Source organism: Sminthopsis crassicaudata, chromosome 2, assembly GCF_048593235.1.
Source record: "Sminthopsis crassicaudata isolate SCR6 chromosome 2, ASM4859323v1, whole genome shotgun sequence".
In the NCBI taxonomy this organism is placed as follows: Eukaryota; Metazoa; Chordata; class Mammalia; order Dasyuromorphia; family Dasyuridae; genus Sminthopsis; species Sminthopsis crassicaudata.
The window spans coordinates 286,951,290-286,972,771 of record NC_133618.1 but is presented as its reverse complement, the minus strand read 5'-3'; the positions used below and the strand labels follow the sequence as shown (position 1 = coordinate 286,972,771).

The following is a 21,482-nucleotide window of genomic DNA, read 5'->3' as shown; positions in this document are numbered from 1 at the left end:
AGTCTCTCTACAAAAAATTCTTTAATCAACCAACATGTTCTAAGACCATAAAATCAATGCAAAATTTTGTCATAAATACATTTAAAATAGCATAGCCTATGTTATCCTGTAAGCCAAATAGAAGTTAAACTTCAAATTTTAAATATCAATTTTAAACACTCAAAAACACAAATCATCTCAGCAATTTATTTTTAAAAAGAAGACTTTTAATAATTCTATAAATTTATTCACACTCAAACTCTGGGAGATCATGTAAAACAATACAGAAATCTAAACCAGAAATATAAAAGATATTTCTATAAAGATTAAGGATATGTTTGGCTAATATTCTATATACTCAACTAACATATTATTTGGAACTAGGCTAACATGACTGAAATTAACTTTGTCTTATTTTGCTTGGTTTTTTTTAATGGAGGGGGAAGAAACTTAGTAAAATCTCTACAAAGTCACACTATATGTGGCTGCATTGTAATAATGTCATAGGGATACTCTCCTCAAAGGAGCAATTATTTTAGAAAGAATAACTAATGAAGAATACTTAACCCAAGTTTTTGTGTACAGAATTAGAGGCCATGATGGGTAACTATGTTGTAGAAGAAGTAACTCTTTACAGAAGCATTCCTTATCAGTAAATGCTAGGGCACCTTATATTTTGAAGCAAATATATCCTTGGAGAACTTGTCCATATCACCCTGAATTCCATTCTCTGGATCTAGGACATTCTTGAATATGCTTTTATGACATCATATATATCTTCTCCAAATCAAGGAAGTACTTTTATGATGTTAGATATAAGGTCTTTATCTTTGGTATATGATTTCATAACTTTACATGCAAAATCATAGCATGAAAAAATGAGTAATTTACCTCATTTTTATCCTATTACACATATAATTTTCTCATGATTATTATTTTGACAAGCATCAAGGAATACATGACATATAACAAGTAATTCAAATACACAGTCTTTGCTCTATTACTGACATGGAGGAAGAATCAATAGCCTTCATTTTCAGCATCCCAGATCATCAAAATGGAGTAGGCTGAAATAAGTGGTTTGCTAAATACTACTGTTAAGATATCATGCACATTATATTTTTATTAACTTGGTAGCCACAAAAAACCTACATGTCACTTAGTATGTATTAAGTTAGAATGATACTTTCACACAATAATCTTAGGAACAGTTACATCTTTTTCAATTTTCTCCCCTTAAATCAAGTATCAGGTGTTGAGAGGGCACCAGTGGCCTCCCACTTATTCTACACCTCTGATGGGTTCTAAACTAAGATATCTGATTTATTATAATGATTCTCTAAAAGCATATATTCACTAAAGGTTAACTTTTACAGTAAAGTTTAACTTTTGTAGTAATAGTGTCCATTGTTATGATCTAGCTTTTTTTCTGCACACAATTATTATTAAAATAAAATCTGCTTTTATTTGGTATTACATATACTGATTTTTTTTCTATGAAACACATTTTAATTCTCTTAAAGCTATTTCTTAAGAACATCACATTGGTGTCTCCCATTTATACTGATTAGTGAGCACTCAGATATAAAATTTACATTAGAAAAAGATTTTTGGTATTTTCATCCAATATATACAGATAATAAAGCATTTCTTTGTTGAGTGTCATTTGGTAGAAATGTCGTAATTTGCAGTATTGTTAATTGGCATCAGTTATACTTTAACTAAAATGAACAGTAAAATGAGAAGATAAATAAGTTATGCCTTGACATTTTATTCTATGCACAAATAGGGTCATGAAAATTTACTATTTTAAGAATGAAATGAGATGAATATAAAATTAAAAATGATATATGAGAAAATATTTTTCACAATATCTGAAACATTTTACAAATTAATAATTTTAAAGCCATTTAAAGACTGCATCAAATTGCAATATGGTTTTAATCTTTTTTAATGAAGAAAAATTTACTAATCAGGACAACACTCAAATTAGTTATTATATCTCTCTTTTTAAAAAAAAATTCTCATGCTGAATTTCCAACTGCCTAATAAAAAAGTTAACAAAATGCCATAACTATAATTATGAAAAAATTATATAGAAGATCAATTAGATATCAATATTTGACATTATATCTAAATCCACTGACAATAATAAGTGGGGAAAGGAATAAGGTGTCCTGTACAATCATGTTAACTATGTTGTACATACATTTTTTAAATTTTGGCACAATATCTAAATTTCCTATGAAATTGTAAATATGGTGTCTACATCTTTATAACAAAGGTTTCACTTTCTTTGTTTTCATAATTAATATTTCCTATTTCTTATAAATTTCCAAAATCACATAAACTATATTATTTGGGAAGAATATTTGAATTTTTCCTTTTTAAAGATGCATTTTTCATTATTTCTTTGTTAATAAAAGTATGCCATATGCCATAACTATATTTAAAACATACACACATATACATACACACATGTATTTACTTCACAGAAATTTCAAACAGGAAGATCCATGGTATGAACTATGCGTAAATATAAAAAAGTTTCCCATACAGCAACAGATTCATAATCAAAGACACTGGTATAATGAACATATGACTACCTACAGATTCACATCCTACTTTATACTACATTATTTTTGCCTGCAACTTGTCAATTATGATTATCTTTTCAAACACAGTTTCTAGATTCATATTTCTGACTCTTTACTGGGCATTTCTAACTATATGTGCTATCACATACCTCAAGCTCAACATATTGAAAACTAAACCTATTCAGAATTTTTGTTACCAAATCTAACTTCCTTTTCATTAGTGATAAAAGACTCAGACCAGTAACTATGCTTCTAACTCTGAGTTATCCACAGATAGTAACCCAATAGAATAAGGCTATAAACTCAGGACTACACTATATTCAGCATTTTCCCAAACCACATCATAATACTTCTATTTTTTTTCCTCCAAATATGCTGCTTTAACTGATTTCCCTCTCTCTGTTGATTGCAGCACATTTATCCATGCTTGTGACTGGGAAGTTATCTTTAGTTAATGAACAACAACAACAAAAATAAATTATCAACTTTATTGTGTGCTACACACATTGCTAGGTACTTTTTGATTTTTCTCTTTCCTTTGCCACTACTCCACATCCTCACACCTCCCATTAGGTAAATTACCAAACACTATCAATTCTATTTTGGAAACATCTCTCATAAACTTCTACACCCAAGTTCAGATGAATGTAAGCTCTGAGAGTAGAGACCGATTCCTTATTGTCTTTATATCTCTATCACTACCTCAGTTTCTGGAACAAGGAGGAGCTCAAGAAATATTTGATGAATTATACTGAACTGAGTAAAGACACTTATTACATCAATCAGGAACCACTACAAGAGAGAGACTTCTTTATTTTCCTAGATAATTTATCAGAACATACACCACCAACTTATATCTTTTATGTCAAATAGCACCAAGAACACAATAAGCATATAATTTTAAGTGAAGAAATATTGGCTGAATGAACTAACAAAATTAACATTATTCCTTATAAGACTTATCTTTTAAAAATATGAAAATACTGACATCATGTAAACAATGAGAAACAAATAAGTCCAACACCAAAGTCTAGGTTTTACACAGTAATTTTAGTAATAATAATATCTTACATACTTACAAATACTTTTTAAAAATAAATTTTAATCTATTTGTACTAAATCTATTAAATTTTATTCTGGAATGAACATAGAATATATTCCCTTATTAAAGACAGAAAAACTGAGGGAAAAGGAGGTAAACTATCTGGTACAAGATGATATGTTTTGTTGTAATTTCTGTCTATGGGGAAAAACATTTTCACTTTTCACTTAATTTCTAGCACAAGTACCAAAGGGAACAAGGGATCTTAGTGCTTTTTAGAAAGAAAAGAAAAATGGAACATGTAGTTTAGGTTTAATAAAGTACTTGTCCAAATTCCAAATAAAGTGTGAAAGGAAAAGATCTTTGTGGGACTGATTAATAATCTTAATTCTATCCAAATAAAAATGTTATAATATTGAAATGACAATGAAATTAGTGTTTAGATCTCTCCTGCTTTAATCTTATGTATTTAATCATCTTCATTTTTAAGCTCCATTTAAAGAATGTCTCACGATAAAAAATCTAAAAGTGAGTTTAGTTACTGACCCAAATATTCCTAGTTTAAAAGTTGACAGCAAGAGAGAGATTGCTGGATTCTAACCAAAAAAAATATTATTTCCCCCCAATGCTTAAGGGTGGAGTGAATTGTAGTGGCCTAACTCCAAAATGTTCTTGGAGGTTGCAAATTTATTATTCTCAAAGAACAAAGGACAGTGAAAAAAAGAATAGAAATCTGTTATTTGCAAATTATTCCTTTGAAAAATTTGCCTTTGGTCATTTCTTAAGGGTCTAGTTTGAGAAGAGATAGTACAAGAGTCCTTTTATTATAGTCACTTTTACATAGAATGGCTGTTGTCTCAAAAATTAAAAAAAACAAAACAAAAACACCCTTACTTTAAAAATAAATATAATGCTGTTTAAAAGATATATTTTAAAACAATTTTGAAAATAAACTTATTGTAATTTGCCTCTTCTAAAAGTCTGTTTTTTGTCATTATTCATGATCTGTACATATGTGTCATACTCACACACATAGAAATATATACACAAATTGCAAGAGATAAAATTACTTCAGAACTAAATCAGCAAAACTTTAATTAATTATTTTGGGGAGGGTAAGGCAATTGGAGATAAGTGAGTTGCCCAAGGTCACACAGGCAGAAACTGTTAAGTGTCTGAGGCCACATTTCAGGATTGGTTGGTACTCTCTATATACCATCCCATCTAACTGCCCCCATTAGCAAATTTTTAGGAGGATAAATTAAGTACTCTGTATTGTACACAAATTAATTCCACTTGGATATTTGAAAGAGCTATAATGGAAAATTGGTTTTATAAACCACAGTAAACTTTAAAATATGAAACCTAAATAAAAGTTTTCATGAACAAATTTCTCTTTTATCAAATATGTCTAGCTTTAGAGACCAAAATAACAATTTCTGAATTTTTAAAAAATTCCCTTCTTCTATTCAATGGCATCTTGGGCAAAAAGGTATTATTTGTTTAAAGTACAATGTATTATTATAAAAATTAATGTTTATTCTTTCTTTTTGTTTTATTATTGTATAAGCATCAAATAAAAATATATTTAACAGTTTTTCAATACCTCTTTCCAAATAAGATATATTAAAGTTCTAAGCCTAAAGTTTAAATTTCCAAAAGACCAATTTTCTTTAAAAATAAAGCCTATTCTTAAAAAATCAGATGCTTAAATATACAGAAAAATATCATTATACTGATTACATAAAACGTTGTGACTTGTCATAAGTTTTTGCATGTTTAACATTTTCTTATCTTAACAAAATTAAATAAGCACTTAAATTAACTTGTAAGCTATCAATTATTGCTAATAAAATAAACTAATGAATACTGGTCCAAGCATTTTTTAAAAATTTCCACTTGATATATACTAAATCCTCTATTTCACTTAGCTATGATTATTTTAAAGTTGAATTTAAAGCAACTGAACTAGAGGTTTACAGGATTAATTTAATTAATTAAAATCCTTTATCCATATCAGGGGATCTTATTCTTGGGTTCGTGGACTTGTTTTTCATTGTAATATTTTGATAAATCTATTTTGAAATAGTTTCCTTTCCAATTCTATATCTTTTATTCATCTATTCTGAAAAAGGGTCCAGAGGCTCCACCAGATTGCCAAAAGGATTGATTACACAAAGCTGGTTAAGAAACTATTCTCTAAACTATATATATATATATATATATATATATATATATATATATATATATATATATATATATATATATATATATATATATATATATAAAACTATATACATATATATAACTATATACATATATATATATGTATTTATGTATATATTAAAATAGATCATGTTATTGTCATCTTGACAGATTGCTAAAAGAAGTGAATAGCTCTTCTACAGGGCCCTAATCCAATTATTATTTCACTTAATTTAGGGATAGTTTATGTAAAAAAATAGTATAATTTAATAGGTCAATTCAGGAAAAAAAAAGCATCAAAGACATTCTGTGCTCATATGCAAGAAGAGTGTGTATGTGTGTTATTTTTCATTCTATGTGAGAATTCAAGTTGTAACCTCATTAAAGGCAATCTTTACATTTTCTGTATATTTGTATGTGTTGAGGTAAGTGGAGTTAGAATGGAGAAATAGAAGACAAGAGAGGAAGGGATTAAAATATTTCAATTTCCAATTTCTCCCAAAATGTAAAAGATTCTCCTTATCTGAAAAATGGGTAAGAAGGCCATTATTAGACCTATGTACAATCATTTTGCATCTATAAGCAAAGTGTTGCACAATATTATTGCAAAAATTAAATGGATATCACATTTGTTCCCAATGAAGAATATAATTCAGGAATGATGAGAATATTTTGGGAGGTAAAGGGACAAAAGCATAGAGGTAGAAGATGGAATACCAAATTCTAGGAATAGCAAGTAGAACCTTTTTGTTTGAATATAGTATGTAAGGAAGGGAGTAATGTGAAATTAAGTCTGGGGAGATGGGCTGGGATCAAACTGTGAAAAGCTTTACATGATAAGATAATGAATTTGTGTTTTATCCTAGGAGCCACAGAGATCACCAAAGCTTCTTGAGCAGGTGAATAGCATAGCTGAATCTATGTTTTAGGAATATTATTTTGGCTGTGTGAAAGATTGGTTGGAGAGAAGAGAGATGGGAGAAAAAGAGATCAATTAGGAAATTACTGCAATAGTTCAAGTGGTAATACACACATGATTTATGGTGAAGACTAAGTGGGGAGGAGGGCATAGATGTAAGAAATGTTATGAAAAAAGATTTTACAAGATATGTCAACTGAATGGAAGGGAAAGCATATAGAATGGGAGGCCAAATATGACTCTAAATTTATTATTTCTTTATTAATATTAATGTCTGGAGTGGCTGGTTTATGGAAAGGAGAATGAATTCTATCTTTAGATATATTTATTTTTAGATACTTACTGGATATCTAGGTGGAGAATTCCAGAAGTAGTTAGTGACATTTACCCAGAACTCAGAAGAGTAGATTAGGATTAGATACACAGTTTTGGGAGTGATCTTCTGGAAATAAGGACTGAATTCCTGGGAGCTGATAGATCACAGAAAAAGGGTATAGAATAGAAGATCTTAATCTGCAGTCCATGGACCCTGTGGATAGATTTCAGCAGTCTGAAAACTTGGAAGAGGAAAAAAAATGTTATATCTTAATTTTCACTAACCACTAACTGAAATTTAACATTTCCTTAAATTACACAGAAAAATTAAGAACTCTGGTGTAAAGAGAGAAGAAAACAGAGAACAGGTACTCCTTGCCAGAGACATATGATTCATGGAAGAAAGGATGAATAAATGACCTAGTAAAGTCAACTGAGAGCAAGTTGTCAGGGAGTTAAGAGAAAAAAAAAAAACAGGAGATAGAAGGGTCAAGAAAAGCAATTAGAGTATCCAGATTTCCAGATGAGGGGCACTGGACTGAGTCAGAGAACTTTTGTTCAAATTTTGGCTCAATATGATCTTGGACAAACGTCAATCTTTTCTGGCTTCATTGTTATCTATAAAGTAAGGGGTTTGAAAAAGATGAACTCTGATATTCCTTCAAGCTCTAAATCTAAGCTTTTAAATAATAAGTGATCAGGGAACAGCATATTTTTCTGCAGGTGAATAGTGGTTGATGTATAATTCTGTCCTCACTTAAACAGATTAAATTGAAATCTAGAGTGATTAGAGAACTTATTTACACCATCCATGTGTCAAGCTAATCTAAATAAAGAGAACTCTTTGAAGAATATATTTAGAGATATGTAAAAGATAGAATCCCTCTAAGACCAGTATTTTGGAGGCATAGAATAAGAAAAATGCTCAATTATTAACATAAAACCAATTTTAAAATAAATATAACTTTGGGGGGAAATATTGTTTTCTCACAAGAAAGTCAAATTTCTCCAATTTAATATTCAAAACATTATCTTAAATATTTTTATAATGGCTTTAAACACAATAAGGAATCTTTTTTTACAATTTACATAGAAACTAATACAAATTAATAAATGACATCCTAAGTAAAAATCTAAATAATATTCATTTACCAGTTTATTTCTAGTTTTGACTATTTTGTAAGACTAGTGGTTACTAGGTATTGTATAACTGAATTGTAGCAGCTATTATGTCTTACAGGTTGAAAGTATAACAAAACCTAGCTTTAAATTTTTCAAAAGTTGCATATGTATATAATTATATTAATGTTTTAGTCATTTTTCAGCAGTGTCTGACTAGTTCTGACCCCTATGGGAGATTTTCTTGGCAAATACATTGGAGTGGCTAGTTAGATCATTCTCCAGATCCTTTTAGAGATGAGGAAACCAAGGCAGAGTTAAGTGACTTTCCCAGGGTCACACTGCTAGCAAGTGTCTGAGGCCAAATTTGAACTCAGATCTTCCTGATGCCAGGTCCAGCATTCTATGCACTGTGTGTATTGCTACCATTTAAACAGATCTTCATAGATTATCTTTCTAATTCTCACAACCTGGTGAGATAGGTGTTATTTATTGTTTCCCCCATGTCACAGATGTGGAAAGTGAGCCTAAGGTGTTTACGGTCACATACAGTGTCTGACACAGGAATTAAACTTGTCTCCCTGGTTCCAGATCCAATGTTCTTCATTTGTACCATTTGTACCACCTAGCTACAATTTGCAAAATTATAAAGTAAATCTTTCTTAGTATTGGTTAAATTTATATGGTAAATGAGAATTACCTATCTCAAAAAATCTCCATGTTGGCTACAGATTATAAACTGATTTTTTAGGAATAAATATTACATAAATATTCAGTCAACTCTTGATTATTCAAGAGCAGATTATCTGCAATAAATCGTGATTTTAAACTTATTTATCATAATTAAGCCGAGTAGAAGACAAAGTCAGTTGTTGACAAAATTCATTATCTTAAATCTCTGATACTTTTTTAGCTTTTAAGAAATAAGCTCTTTAAAGAGAATTATCTCATCCAATTTATGGAAATCATGAATCAATGAAGGATCTGGAGTATAGGGGAAAACACTACTATTTTCAACTCAGAATAGGGAACATAGAACTGGCAACAGTTTTTAACTCACCTGAGTCAGATCTTCTCAATGTGATTTCATTATTTTGTCTGAAGTATTGTGAAGTCAGAACTTAAAGAATAAACTTGCTTAGATATCCTGAAATTCATATTTTTTAAGTGGAAATTTTCCAATTAACAGCAGTACCTACTGGTGGCCCGCTTTTCTCTCCAACTGACTTAAACTGAACTTAGTTGCATTTATTTTGTATGTAATTAAAGATGCACTTGTTATCTGTCTGATAGAATATAAGGGTACTATGAGAGATTATTTCATTCACTGTAGTTGTATCTTCAGAGCCTAGCACAGTGAGTCTGGCACAGAATAGATGCTTCCTAAATGTACTGATTGATTCTCAGTCCTCTGTTGTTGTTTCAATATTCTCTAGGTTTGTATTTTCAAAAAGCTTAAAACTACCTCTTCTATGAAGATGATGCCCAATGCCTGTTTTTAGCTCTGATGCTACTTTCCTTTACTATTTGGCCCATGTATCCAATTACCTCCTTAAATTCTCTTGACTCCTCCAACTCAGTATGACCAAATCTATGTTTACTATCTGTGTACATGCTTAAAACAAAACAAAACTGCCAATAACTCTCAAGGGCCAAGTAAATAAAGTTTCAACTCCTAGCAAACAAAGACTTACATTTTTGGTCAATCTTTCCAGCCTTATTTCCCTTTATGCATCCTATAAATAAATTGATATGGACTCTTGTATCTTACACATGCTCTGTGCTTAGGTTAACAATTAAGAGAGATTATGCCAAAAAATGTACTCAGATGATCAGCAGTTATGGAAATAAACAGATTACCAATTAAAAACATCTCTTATATAAGTAGAACTTGTTTGAATTACTTTCTACATCTATGAACCATCTATGAATCACCACTATGTGATCACAATTTTGCAAAGTTCTTTTGTGATATTAATGAACATGTGATACCCATAAGATATTTTCAATGATTTCTTTATATCCTGATGTGTTTTCTTGTACTTATACATCAAATTAGAAACATACTAAACATGAAAAAAATTTTAACCTTCCTTGATATGAAGTTTTCTTATATTTCTATTTTGTCCAGCCTGGAAATATAATGGAATCTCATGTAGGACCCTTATTCTGATCTATGCCAGTTTGCCCTTCATAAGGTAGTCCTCATAGCTCAGTGCTCCTAAAGATTTACTTCATCATTACCAGACTTAGCATAAAGTTTCAGGTCTCCCTAATTCAGAGGATTCATAAGCTTTAGCCTCTCATAACAACAGGGATTTTAGATGTGTGCCATTCTAGCACAACTCCATTAAAAAAAAAAAAAAAAAAAAAAAAAACTGAATTTAACTTGAGCATTATTTGTTCTAAGGAGGAATTTTAAAAGTTCTAAAAAAAGAAGAGTGCATTTTGTCCTTTGTTCTAGGAGAATCAATGGCATCAGGAAGTAAACTGGATTTAAGTGAAGAGGAGTATGACACCAGTCTCACCTTACTCACTTCTCCAGTGTCAAATGGGTACAGGGGCAACACACTGATCAGGACCAGAAGATGGCTCCAGTTACAGGGAGGTTAAGTGACTTGTCTAAAGTCACACAGTTAAGTATAAGATAAGGTACTTGGAGGCAGTTCCCCTGATTTTAGAAATAGTGATTCTTCTATAAAGCCATACTTCCATCTCAAATCAATAACAGTATCAACTCACAGTCAAAGCAAATTTGTGAAGCCAAAATCAAATTAAAATTTGCAAATAACAGTATTTGCACTCTTCTTATCGTCTCCTTTCCTGTAATTTCACTCAGCTCATACCTATTAACTGAGATTTCTCCAAGGCACTTCTCCTTTCCCTCTATACAATCTCACTTGATAATTTCATGAGTTTCCATTATGTTTGCTATTATCTCTATGCAGATGATCCCAAAATCTATATATCATAATCTTTCTCATACTCTTGTATCACCAACTGTTTTTTGGACAAATTGATTTAAATGTCTCACTGACATCTCTAATGCACTACATCCAAAACATAAAACATTATCTTTTCACGAAAACCCCTGCTCTCCTACTTTTCCTGTTATTGGCAAAAGCACACTATTGCTTTATTCATCTATGTTACTAAATCTCAATACTATTTTCAACTTCTTATTCATACTTACTTTACATATCAAATTGCCAAATCTTGTAATTCCCAACCCCATAACATCATCTTTCTTTTTACTTATATTACATTGATACAGACTGTGGTCATCTAATATCTGGAAAACTGTAAGGTCCTTGTAATTTGTCTTGTTGCCTTAAATATATATCTTCCTACTCCAGTCTACTTTCCACTCACCTGTGAAAGTGCACCCTCCCACCCCAAAGTAATGGTCTGAATAAGCAACTTCTCCCATCATTTAATAAAACTCTAGTAACTTCCTATTACTTCCAAGATCTAATATAAAATATCCTTTGTTTTGAATTTAAAATTCTTCACAATCTGGATCTATTCTTTTACTCTTCACCTTTTACATGTTCTAGTTACAGTGGCCATCTTGCTGCTCTTCACACAATAACACTCCATTTCCCAACTCAGAGCATTTTCACTGGCTGTCCCTGACGTCTACAATAACTTCTTTCATTACTTTCCTTGGTTTCTCTTAAGATTCAGCTCAAAACCTATCTTCTGCAGGAGGATATTCCTGCACTTAATTCTATCCCATTGTTAGTGCCTTCCATCTGAGATTACCTTCCATTTATACTGTCTGTGTGTGTGTGTGTGCGCGTGCGCACGGGCACACAATTTATTTATTTTTATGTAGTTACTTTTATGCCACTTTCTTCATTAGGACATGGGTTCCTTGAAGGCAACAACTGCTTTTTTTCCCTTCTTCATTTAGCCTAGTATTTGGTTCACAGTAAGTGCTTAATCTTGTCATTCTTATCTCTTTATTCCACATAGTTCACTAATATCATGTAATCTAATATTTTGGCAGGGTTTCTCCTCTGAACAAAGTTTAAATATGTTTTTATTTTTAAATATATATTAATATATACATTTATTATATATTATATATAAACATATATAATATAAAATACATAATATAATATAAATTATATTAATATAAAATATATTTTTATATAATATAAAATAATATAAATTTAAATAAAAATATAATAAATAATATAAATTTTATAATATAAATATTATATATATGTATATTTAATATGTTTTCAGCATAATCATTATCCTCAAACTGGGTCACTAAAATTTTCCAATTTCTAAATATAAATTGCTTCCCCATACCCTTTCTCCCTAAAATAATTTTACTGTAAAGAAAAAACAAGTGAGTTTCTTCGATCCATCTTGATAATTGGTCTTATTCTATTCCATTAAGTGATATTTAACAGTCACTAAATTATATTTTCTGTTAGGTCCAAAATAACTAATCCAGGTACTTCTGGCATATATGAAAGAACTAAATTCAAAGGATAGCTATATCAAGTTATAGATAATTATTTATTCAAGAAAAGCCTCAAGAATTTGTGCATTAAGGACTAAACCAACTAAGAAGGGTTGAAGCAGTTCTAAGTCAGAAATGGAGGTAAAACTCCTGAGTCAGCAGTTCTAAGTCAGAAATGGAGGTAAAACTCCTGAGTCAATCAGTGGAGAAATTAAACCCATGAATAGCCTCTGCAATTTGTTCCTGAGACAGAGAAATTATTCAATGCCCCCAAACAACAAAAATACCTTTATAAAATCCAAAATGACAACATCACCACCAACAAATGTGGACATAGGAATTAGGAGTGAAGCACAGAATTTCAAGCCCAGGTTTGTCATTTGCTATCATATGTATCTTAGTATAATATTTGTCTCAGTTTTTTTCATAAGAAAAAGTTCCTTATTATTTGGAATTGTAAGAATTTGTTATCAGCTCTTTAAAAAGTACTAAAAAAAAGTATGAAAGTTTCTTCTGTTAGTATAATTTGTAAGTAGAATGAAATCTAATTTCTTAGAAACTTGGGGAATGTTTTGTTATATAGCCAGATTACAAAAGAGTTAGTCCCAATTGCCTTTATTACTTGGTAATTGAAGTTATGCCAGATATGCCTATCTTATATCTATCTACTCATAAGGACCTTTCACTTTTATCAGACCACTCCAATTTCTTCCCATTGTATAGGAGGGGGAAAGAGAAGAGCATTGGCATTGTATATTAATTAAGAGGATCCAGAGTGAGAAACATGGTAATGAGTGAGTATATGAATAAAGATAAATGGAAAATCATTCTGTCAAAGAAGTACACTTCAGACCACTTGCAGAAAAATAGGCAATGGATGAGTTCAGGAAACAATTTATAAGCAGGATATAAAGGCATTACAGGTGACTTGAATTATCCAGCTGAAACTCTTTTTGACCAAAACAGAGCAGATAATAACTGCTTTATAAGCTGTCATGTTAATTTCATCCATCAAAAAGTAGAGAAACCAGCCATGGGAAATTCTATTCTGCATTTTATTCTCAATAACAGAAGCAAACTGGTTATTGGATAGAAACTATCATGGTCTTTTTCACAACAGTTTGTGAAAAAGAGAAAAATTATCACAGTCTGATGTGTACTCTGGGTTTAGGAAAAGGAGTTTTCAAAGAGTTCAGAGGAAGGATAAATAGGATACTACTGAATAAAAATTTATAGAAGTCAGCTCAGGAGATGAAAACAAAGGTAAAAAAGATTTCAACAAAGTAGAAAAACAGGAGTTGTTTGGAGAATCCAATGTTAATATGAACATAGAATATTTATAAAGGCTATTTTCTATAAAAACAGGAATAGAACACAGGATGACTATCACAGTCCAATAAAACTAGTGCTAGGAATACTAAAGTTCAGAATGAGCTAAGAATGATGATGAAAGCTAATGACAAAAACAATAACAACAAAAAAAACCAATACTACTTTCTATGGGGATACTTTGATAACAGACAAATAAGAGGAAGCTCAATTTTAATTTTACTGTTTTTTTCCTCTATTAAGAATGATGAGATTTGCACTAGAAATGATATTACTAAAATGTCTAATGGGCTTGATAGTCAAATAAAGCAGTTAAGAAAGTTAAGAGTACTGAGATACTCTTAATGAATTTATATCATCTGGTCAGGATTCACTACATCCTCAAGCACAGAAAGAACCATCAGATGTGCTTATGCAACCAGTGTCAGTGATATACAAGAGTCTGAAAATAGGTAAGGTTCCCCAATAGAACTGGAGAAAGGCAAATGTCATAGTTTTTTAAAAGGGAAGGGAACAAAGCCTACAAACTAAAGGCCAAAGAGAGTTTGATTTTGACTTGGAGGAGGGGCAAAAAAATCAAGAGTGGATTATTAAAGAGATAATTAAAGAGAGAAACATTTAGAAAAATAATTACAAAGAAAACAGCATGAATTTGTCAGGATCATATCATGTCAGACTAACTTTCTTTTGTGAGAGGGCTATGAATATAATGGTAGCTTAAGGGAAGTGTGTGTGTGTGTGTGTGTGTGCTGTATTTAAAAACACATGCCTTACAGCTAGATTTTTGTATTCTACAAGAAGGCTTTCCTGATTTCTCTGGATAATTATTGCCTTCATTCTGATGATTATCTCCAACTTACCCTCGATATCTTGTTTGTATGTAGTTGTTTGAATGTTCTCTTACCCATTAAACATGAACTCTAAAGGAAAGTATTGTTTTTTTTCCCCTTTTCCTCTATAATGCCAGCACTTAGCATTGTACCCAACACATAGCAGGTTCTTATTACATCGATGGACTGACTAAAATATCTTATAATTTTCTTGTGGAAAAAATGGAAAGATGTAAATCAGGAGATCATATAATCAGAAAGATTCAGAACTTATCAAATTGTTTTAACTGATATTCAAAGAGCAGTCATTAATAGGCTGGGGCCCTTTGGTAGCTAGGTGGTTTCCAGTGGAGTGTCTAAGGGGGATCTGTGATTAGTCCAGTACTACTTAACATTAACAAATGCAGAAATGGCAGGCTCATATTTGCAAATGACAAAAGGTGGGAAGAGTTATACTTATTTTCAAAAAATCAATATAACAAGCAAACTATGGGGTAGGCATGGTTGTTTGAAAAATATCTAGTGGTGTTAGTGGACTGCCAACTCAATAGGAATCCATAGGATGTGATGTTCTAGCCAAAAAAGTTAACCCTGTCTTAGAATACAGTACCAAAGTTTTCAGGAATTAGGAAGTGGCAGATCTTTCATGTTCTGCCATAATTTGTTGATATTTGGAATACTGTGTTCAGTTCTAGAAACCACAGTTGAAAAAGGACAATTGTCAATAAGCTGGAGGACATACAGAGGACAGAAATCAGAATGATATTTTCTCCTGGAGAAGATGTCAGATGGAACATTATAGCTATCATTTAGCACTTGAAGGGTCAACATATAAAAGTAAAATAAGACTTTTTCTATTTAGCTCCAAAGAGCAAAAACAAAAGCAATATGTAGAAGTTGAAAACAAGTAAATTTAAGCTTGACATTAGGAAAATCTTCCTAATAATTACAGGTGTTCAAAAGTAGATTGGGTAGTCTCAAGTGGCAGCCTTTTCTTCATCTGAGGTGTTAAAACAGAGGATTACTGTTTCTCAAATGTTAGAGATTGTTTTTGAAGCTCTAAATATGACAACTATATGATTTGTCTTGGAACTACAAATCTAGTATCTATTTCACTTAGCCATTCTTGCGCTCATATGAGATCTATATTTATACATCTAAGACTATTATCTCAAAGAACAGTTTTGAGTTTTAGAAACATTCTCTATATAATAATCTATTCTAGACATACTTTAAACAAATATGACAGAAAAATTCTGGCTGTTCATAAAAGATAAATTATAAAGCTTATCTTTTTTTTCTTTTTTGTTGCAAAAGGATTCACCAGAGAATGCCTTTTTCCATTACTGACTTACATGGAAATTTTGACCTACTCAGTCTGGACCTGGATTGGTTCCACTCTCCTTATTCCAGAGAGCTCACCACATTAATATAGAAATTAAGTTTGGACACCTAAGTGACTTCAGCCCTACTGCAGCTCAGAATTCCTTAACTTAAGAGAACCACTATTCTGTTAGAAGGGTTTTATAGGAATATGCAATCCACACTGAGAAATATTCCTACATTATGTTAAAAGTACAAATAAAGAAAATGAATATATATATATATATATTTTTATAGCTTTCCTTTTTAAAAAACTTTTAAAAATTCAGTTAAAGAAAGTTTCCATTCCAAATTGTCTCCCTTCCTATATCTCCCCTATGCACTAAGAAGGCAAGCAACATAATACTCGTTATACACTACTTTCTAATGCTTGTGACTGGTTATTTAAAGAAAAGCTAAGTTTAATACCCTCATATTAAAGCTAAATAATAATAATTAGAATAGTTAGGCAACAACTATGTCACTTAAATCCTAAATGAACAAGACAACGACTTATCACTTACTATGATCTTTCCTATAAAATGGTTAGATGACACCAGAAAATATTGCAAGTGATAAAATTATAAACCAATAAGAACACTAAAGACTAATGATAAGAATAGCTCTTTTATGTTCTTATATCCTTTTTCCTTTGTATCCTGTTTAATACTGTGTGGAAGATATTCTGCTTATTTCTATAGGAACAGAATAGCAGAGGTTAAAAATAAAAAATAATTTTATAAAATATTGTTTAGCTATGCATTATAACAGTAAAAAACCAAACATAAACATTTACATTTAGACTAAATTATTACTGGAAAAGTATGAGTGGCTACTTAAAATAATTTGATAAAACAAATCAAATTTTAAGGAAACAAAATCAATATAGGTATTTTTATACCTTAAAGCTCATATGATATCCTAAAATAAGATGTTTACAAAGATATAGACTCATCAGCTAAAGTATTTAAAAGCAGACATTACATACTGAAGGAAATGGAGCCACACAGAACTAGAATTAAACTTCTACTTACATAGTAATTCTTGAAATCTTAGTTTTGTTTCCAGATATGATTGAACAATCATGCATTATGGATTGTAGCAGCATTCAGCTATTTAATTTACACATAATCCATTCAAAAGACACACATTATTGTATGCATATTTCTTCATATGTACTAATCAAATTTAGCACATTTATCTTTAGATAATGTAATGTCAATAATTCAAATCGTGAATTATCTGTATGAAGAAACATTTTGTGAATAGAAGTTTTCTTAGGATTCAAATTTGCAAAAAATCTTATATTTTCATCATTAGTAAATAATTTGTAATTGAATAGAAATGAAAATTTTCTGTCTAGAAAATGAATATTCAGACTGAAACAAAATATGTGTGGAAGACCATTAATTTTTTAAAAAAATTATAACTGTATTATTAAAGATTCAAGAAGAACAAATTTAGTGTAAAGCTGATTGTCAAGAAACTAAATGAAATTCCACATTCAAATGCCAAACAAAACAAAACAAATCATCAAACCTAAATATATAAGGGATCAACTATAAATCACAAATGTGAAAAACATCCTATTTTATCTAAATTGTTGTAAAGATTGGTATTGCTTTTCTTTTTTCAAAATAGCAAATAATAATGCTTTAAGATAATAACAAGGTATTTGCTATTAAAATGCTCAAAATAATTTTAATTTTGTTTTATTCATTATAAAAATCAATGCTTTCAACTACACGAATTCATTTTTATAATAAGATGTAGCCTGGTTAAAAGCATATTTCCATTTTATTACCTCAAGATATAAACTTTCTGGCAGTTATATATGTATTTAAATTTGATGTTCAAGAATAAACTTTTCCTAGGCAAAATAAATCATTAAATGTATATGAAGAAAAAATACCCCAAAAAACAAACCTTTGCCCTTTTTCATAGTTACAATCTAAAAAGTGAGGGGCACCCTGCTTTTCAATGTATTTGTTTTTATCAGGAGATTCACAATTCAAGTAAGTTGCCAAATAATTTACCATTTGTTTCATAAAATGTAAAATTTAATTATGATACTAATATCATTTGGCATCTATGATCATGGGTGCATACATGTGAACGAACGAATAAATCCTTAACCCACCATATCTTTTTCTCCAGTTTGCAAGCGATCACCCGTGAAAAGTATGGTGTAGATGACTGGATGATACCGTACCTGATTGGCTCTGGAGGTGGTCATGGGATCAGATGGAGAGGACTTGGTGGTAGTTGGGGAAGATGGCAATGTCTGGGAACAAAGCAGTTCAGGAGCAAATCAACCTTTATAAGCCTTAAACTGATCATTTAAACAAAACAAAACAAAATGAAATAAAATGTAATATAACGAGAAAAGAATTCTAAGAACCAAATCATCTCCTACTCATTCGAACTTAATGGAATTTAAGATCAATTAAGTAATGCATGTAAGTATGCATGCATAAGCATGTAAAAATAAATTCATGAATTGAAATCAAGATGGTGATTGGGAAAAATTCACATGAGTTGTAAGAGAATCCTGACCATATTCATGTACTGCAGGATATTTTCTTTCCTTTCTCGCCTTCTTGCGGGAAAAGAGAAAATAAAACAATAATTCCAACAAGTTCAATGAGCACACTACAACAAATATTTTCCAACAATCAAGAAAATGTCTGAATTTTGAAGAAATGGTGAAATGAAGTTTATTTTTACATAAAATTATCCATGTTTCTCATCTGTCAAACATAACCAACAAGTTAATTCCATGTAAATTCCATGTCTATCTTTAATTACAATTATTTTTCAGCTACTGAATTATTGGTAACAATTTGTTACCAATTCTAAAATACTGACACTTTAATAAAAAACCCATATGTGAACATGTAAACATTAATCTCAAGATATCTGAATATGCAACCAAGGCCATCACAAAAATTACTACAATACATTTATCATTTAAGTTAAAAGATCATTCACTTAGGGGGAAAACAGTTAACAATGCATTGTAGCAGCAGCCTATGTTAAAACAAGAAATAAAAACCCACAAAAATAAAGTAGGAGTCATATTTATTGTTCACTTTATCTAAATGCATACATATAATATAAAAAACATTTTAGACTAATGTTTTGGTAGATCAAAGAAATACTTAGCAATAGCCATGTTTAGCTTAGAAACTTAAAAAATATTTGCAGAACATGAGATTGCAACTTAACAGATATATTATATAGTATATATATATATATATATATATATATATATATATATAGAGAGAGAGAGAGAGAGAGAGAGAGAGAGAGAGAGAGAATTTTATTCACCAAAATAATTATTTAAACATTCCTGATAGCAACAGATGTTTTTATCTGCAAATTCAACTCTGTATGTTGTATTTTTAGTTCATGTGTATGTGTGTATATGTATGTATGTATATAAACAATAGTATTTATGATCATACAAATATTAACCAAAGTAACTCAAGGCCATGGAAAAGTTTAACCTTAAAGGTTCAGCTGATAATCTTAACTTCCTTATAAAATAAGAAAATGTAAGTGATCTGAAAAAGAAAACAATTCTACATTTATCATATTTTCTTCAGATATATGCATGTGCACAGCTGTCAAAAGAAAAAAAACCAATAGCTTTCAGCATATGTTTAAATTTAGTATTACTGGAAAAAATGATCAAATCTATGTAGGCTCTACAAATGTTTTCAATAGATTTTTTATTCAGTATGTCTCCTCAAGGCTAGGATGTCATTAACTATTATACTACAGCATAAAACTCAATGACACTGTATAAATTCAAAAATGGGAATTTTGAGAAAAATAAGTCCTGACATTCTGATTAAATTTAAGATTTTAAATTATAAAAATGAAAACAAAATACTAAAACAAAATACTAATGAAAAAGAAATAAACTTAGTATTTAAATTTCTAATGCTCATCCTTAATGAAAACCTGACTGTTCTTCAAAAATACTTTCATTTTAAACCTTAAAACCTTTAAAATATTTTAAAATTTTAAAATTTTTAAGATTTTAAAATAAAAATAATTTAATCTTTAAGAAATATCACTAATGCTTATTTCTAATGCAGGCTTTATTTGGGTAATATGTAGAAATCTTGGTGCTACTAAGAGAAAATTTTCATATAAATCCTCCTATTTGCTTTAGTCACGTGTGTACCTATACATACACACACATTTCACATAGATTACATTGTGAAGCATAGTTTTACTTCTCTACTTTATAAAGTATATTTCCTAGCAGAGATCTATTTTCACCACCATGTAAGATAAATAAGAGGGTCTCATCTCTGCATTAATTTAAAATGTGTGCTCTATTAAATCAAGATTATAAAGTTTTTTAAAATGAGTTCAGTTACGAGGTAATAAAAAAGAGAACCTATAGAACTATCACAAATTTGTAGAAGCATTTGCATTTATGTCTTATAAGACCACTATTTTTTTTTCTACATAAATACTTTACTATAAAATGCAAATTGGCAATCATAGTTCTAGAGTTGACAATTGTATATATTCCTTAAACTAGTGTAAAAGCCACAATCAATAATGACTCTTAAGGTTAAGTCTGAGCAAAACATCAGGGGAAGATGAATTATGGCTTGTCCACAAAGATGGAGAAAAAGAATATTAACAATAATTGGCAATTGATAATCAAGAGATATATTAATATGGAAGATATAATTTAGATGGAAGCTGAAAAAAGTTATATAAGATACAGTTATTGTAGCTCTATTTAGTGCTCATCATTAGCAATCTTAACTTTCTTTCTAGAAAAATGAGTATCTAGCAACTAATTTATAGCTATTTTTATCAGAAATTAATTTTCCAAGTTTTGCTTGTTGAAAAACTATTCTTGTAGCATCTTAATATAAATCACATCTTCAAAATGCTTTTATTAACTTAGTTGCCTTGTGTTTTATCTATCAATGATAAATATACTAGAGTTTGAATGCTAAATCAACAATAAACTATAATCTCATTTTTTCAATTCAAATTTACAGCCAAACATGAAAGGTCACCTAACAACTGCTATTAACTTAATAGAACCAAAGTAGCTAATTAATTAGAACTAGGAGCAAAAAATGGGTGATAAAATAAAACCTTGATGAAATAGAATCCAGCTTGCCAGAACCTTTAATTAACCAGATGTTTAACAATGAAAACTGATGCTGAGAAAACTGTCCCTAAGGCATTGAACTGTCTCAAATGAAGAAAGTTTAAATTATGTTTATTACACCACATTAACTAAAGCAAGAAAATGGTCTGATAT

The 21,482-nt window shown here is 30.1% G+C and overlaps 1 protein-coding gene across 8 annotated transcripts in view; it reads right to left on the bottom strand.

Annotated features, from left to right (window-relative positions):
* The window catches only part of NOVA1 (NOVA alternative splicing regulator 1), a 156,144-nt gene that overhangs the window by 4,113 nt on the left and 130,549 nt on the right, over positions 1–21,482 (bottom strand). For 7 of the 8 annotated variants that reach the window (XM_074289603.1, XM_074289600.1, XM_074289601.1 and 4 more), the window contains one exon: positions 18,390–18,461. The exons of the other annotated variant lie outside the window; for it this stretch is intronic. In XM_074289603.1, the coding sequence (XP_074145704.1) occupies positions 18,390–18,461 (72 nt within the window). The remainder of the gene's footprint in view (positions 1–18,389; positions 18,462–21,482) is intronic. 8 annotated transcript variants of the gene reach the window in all.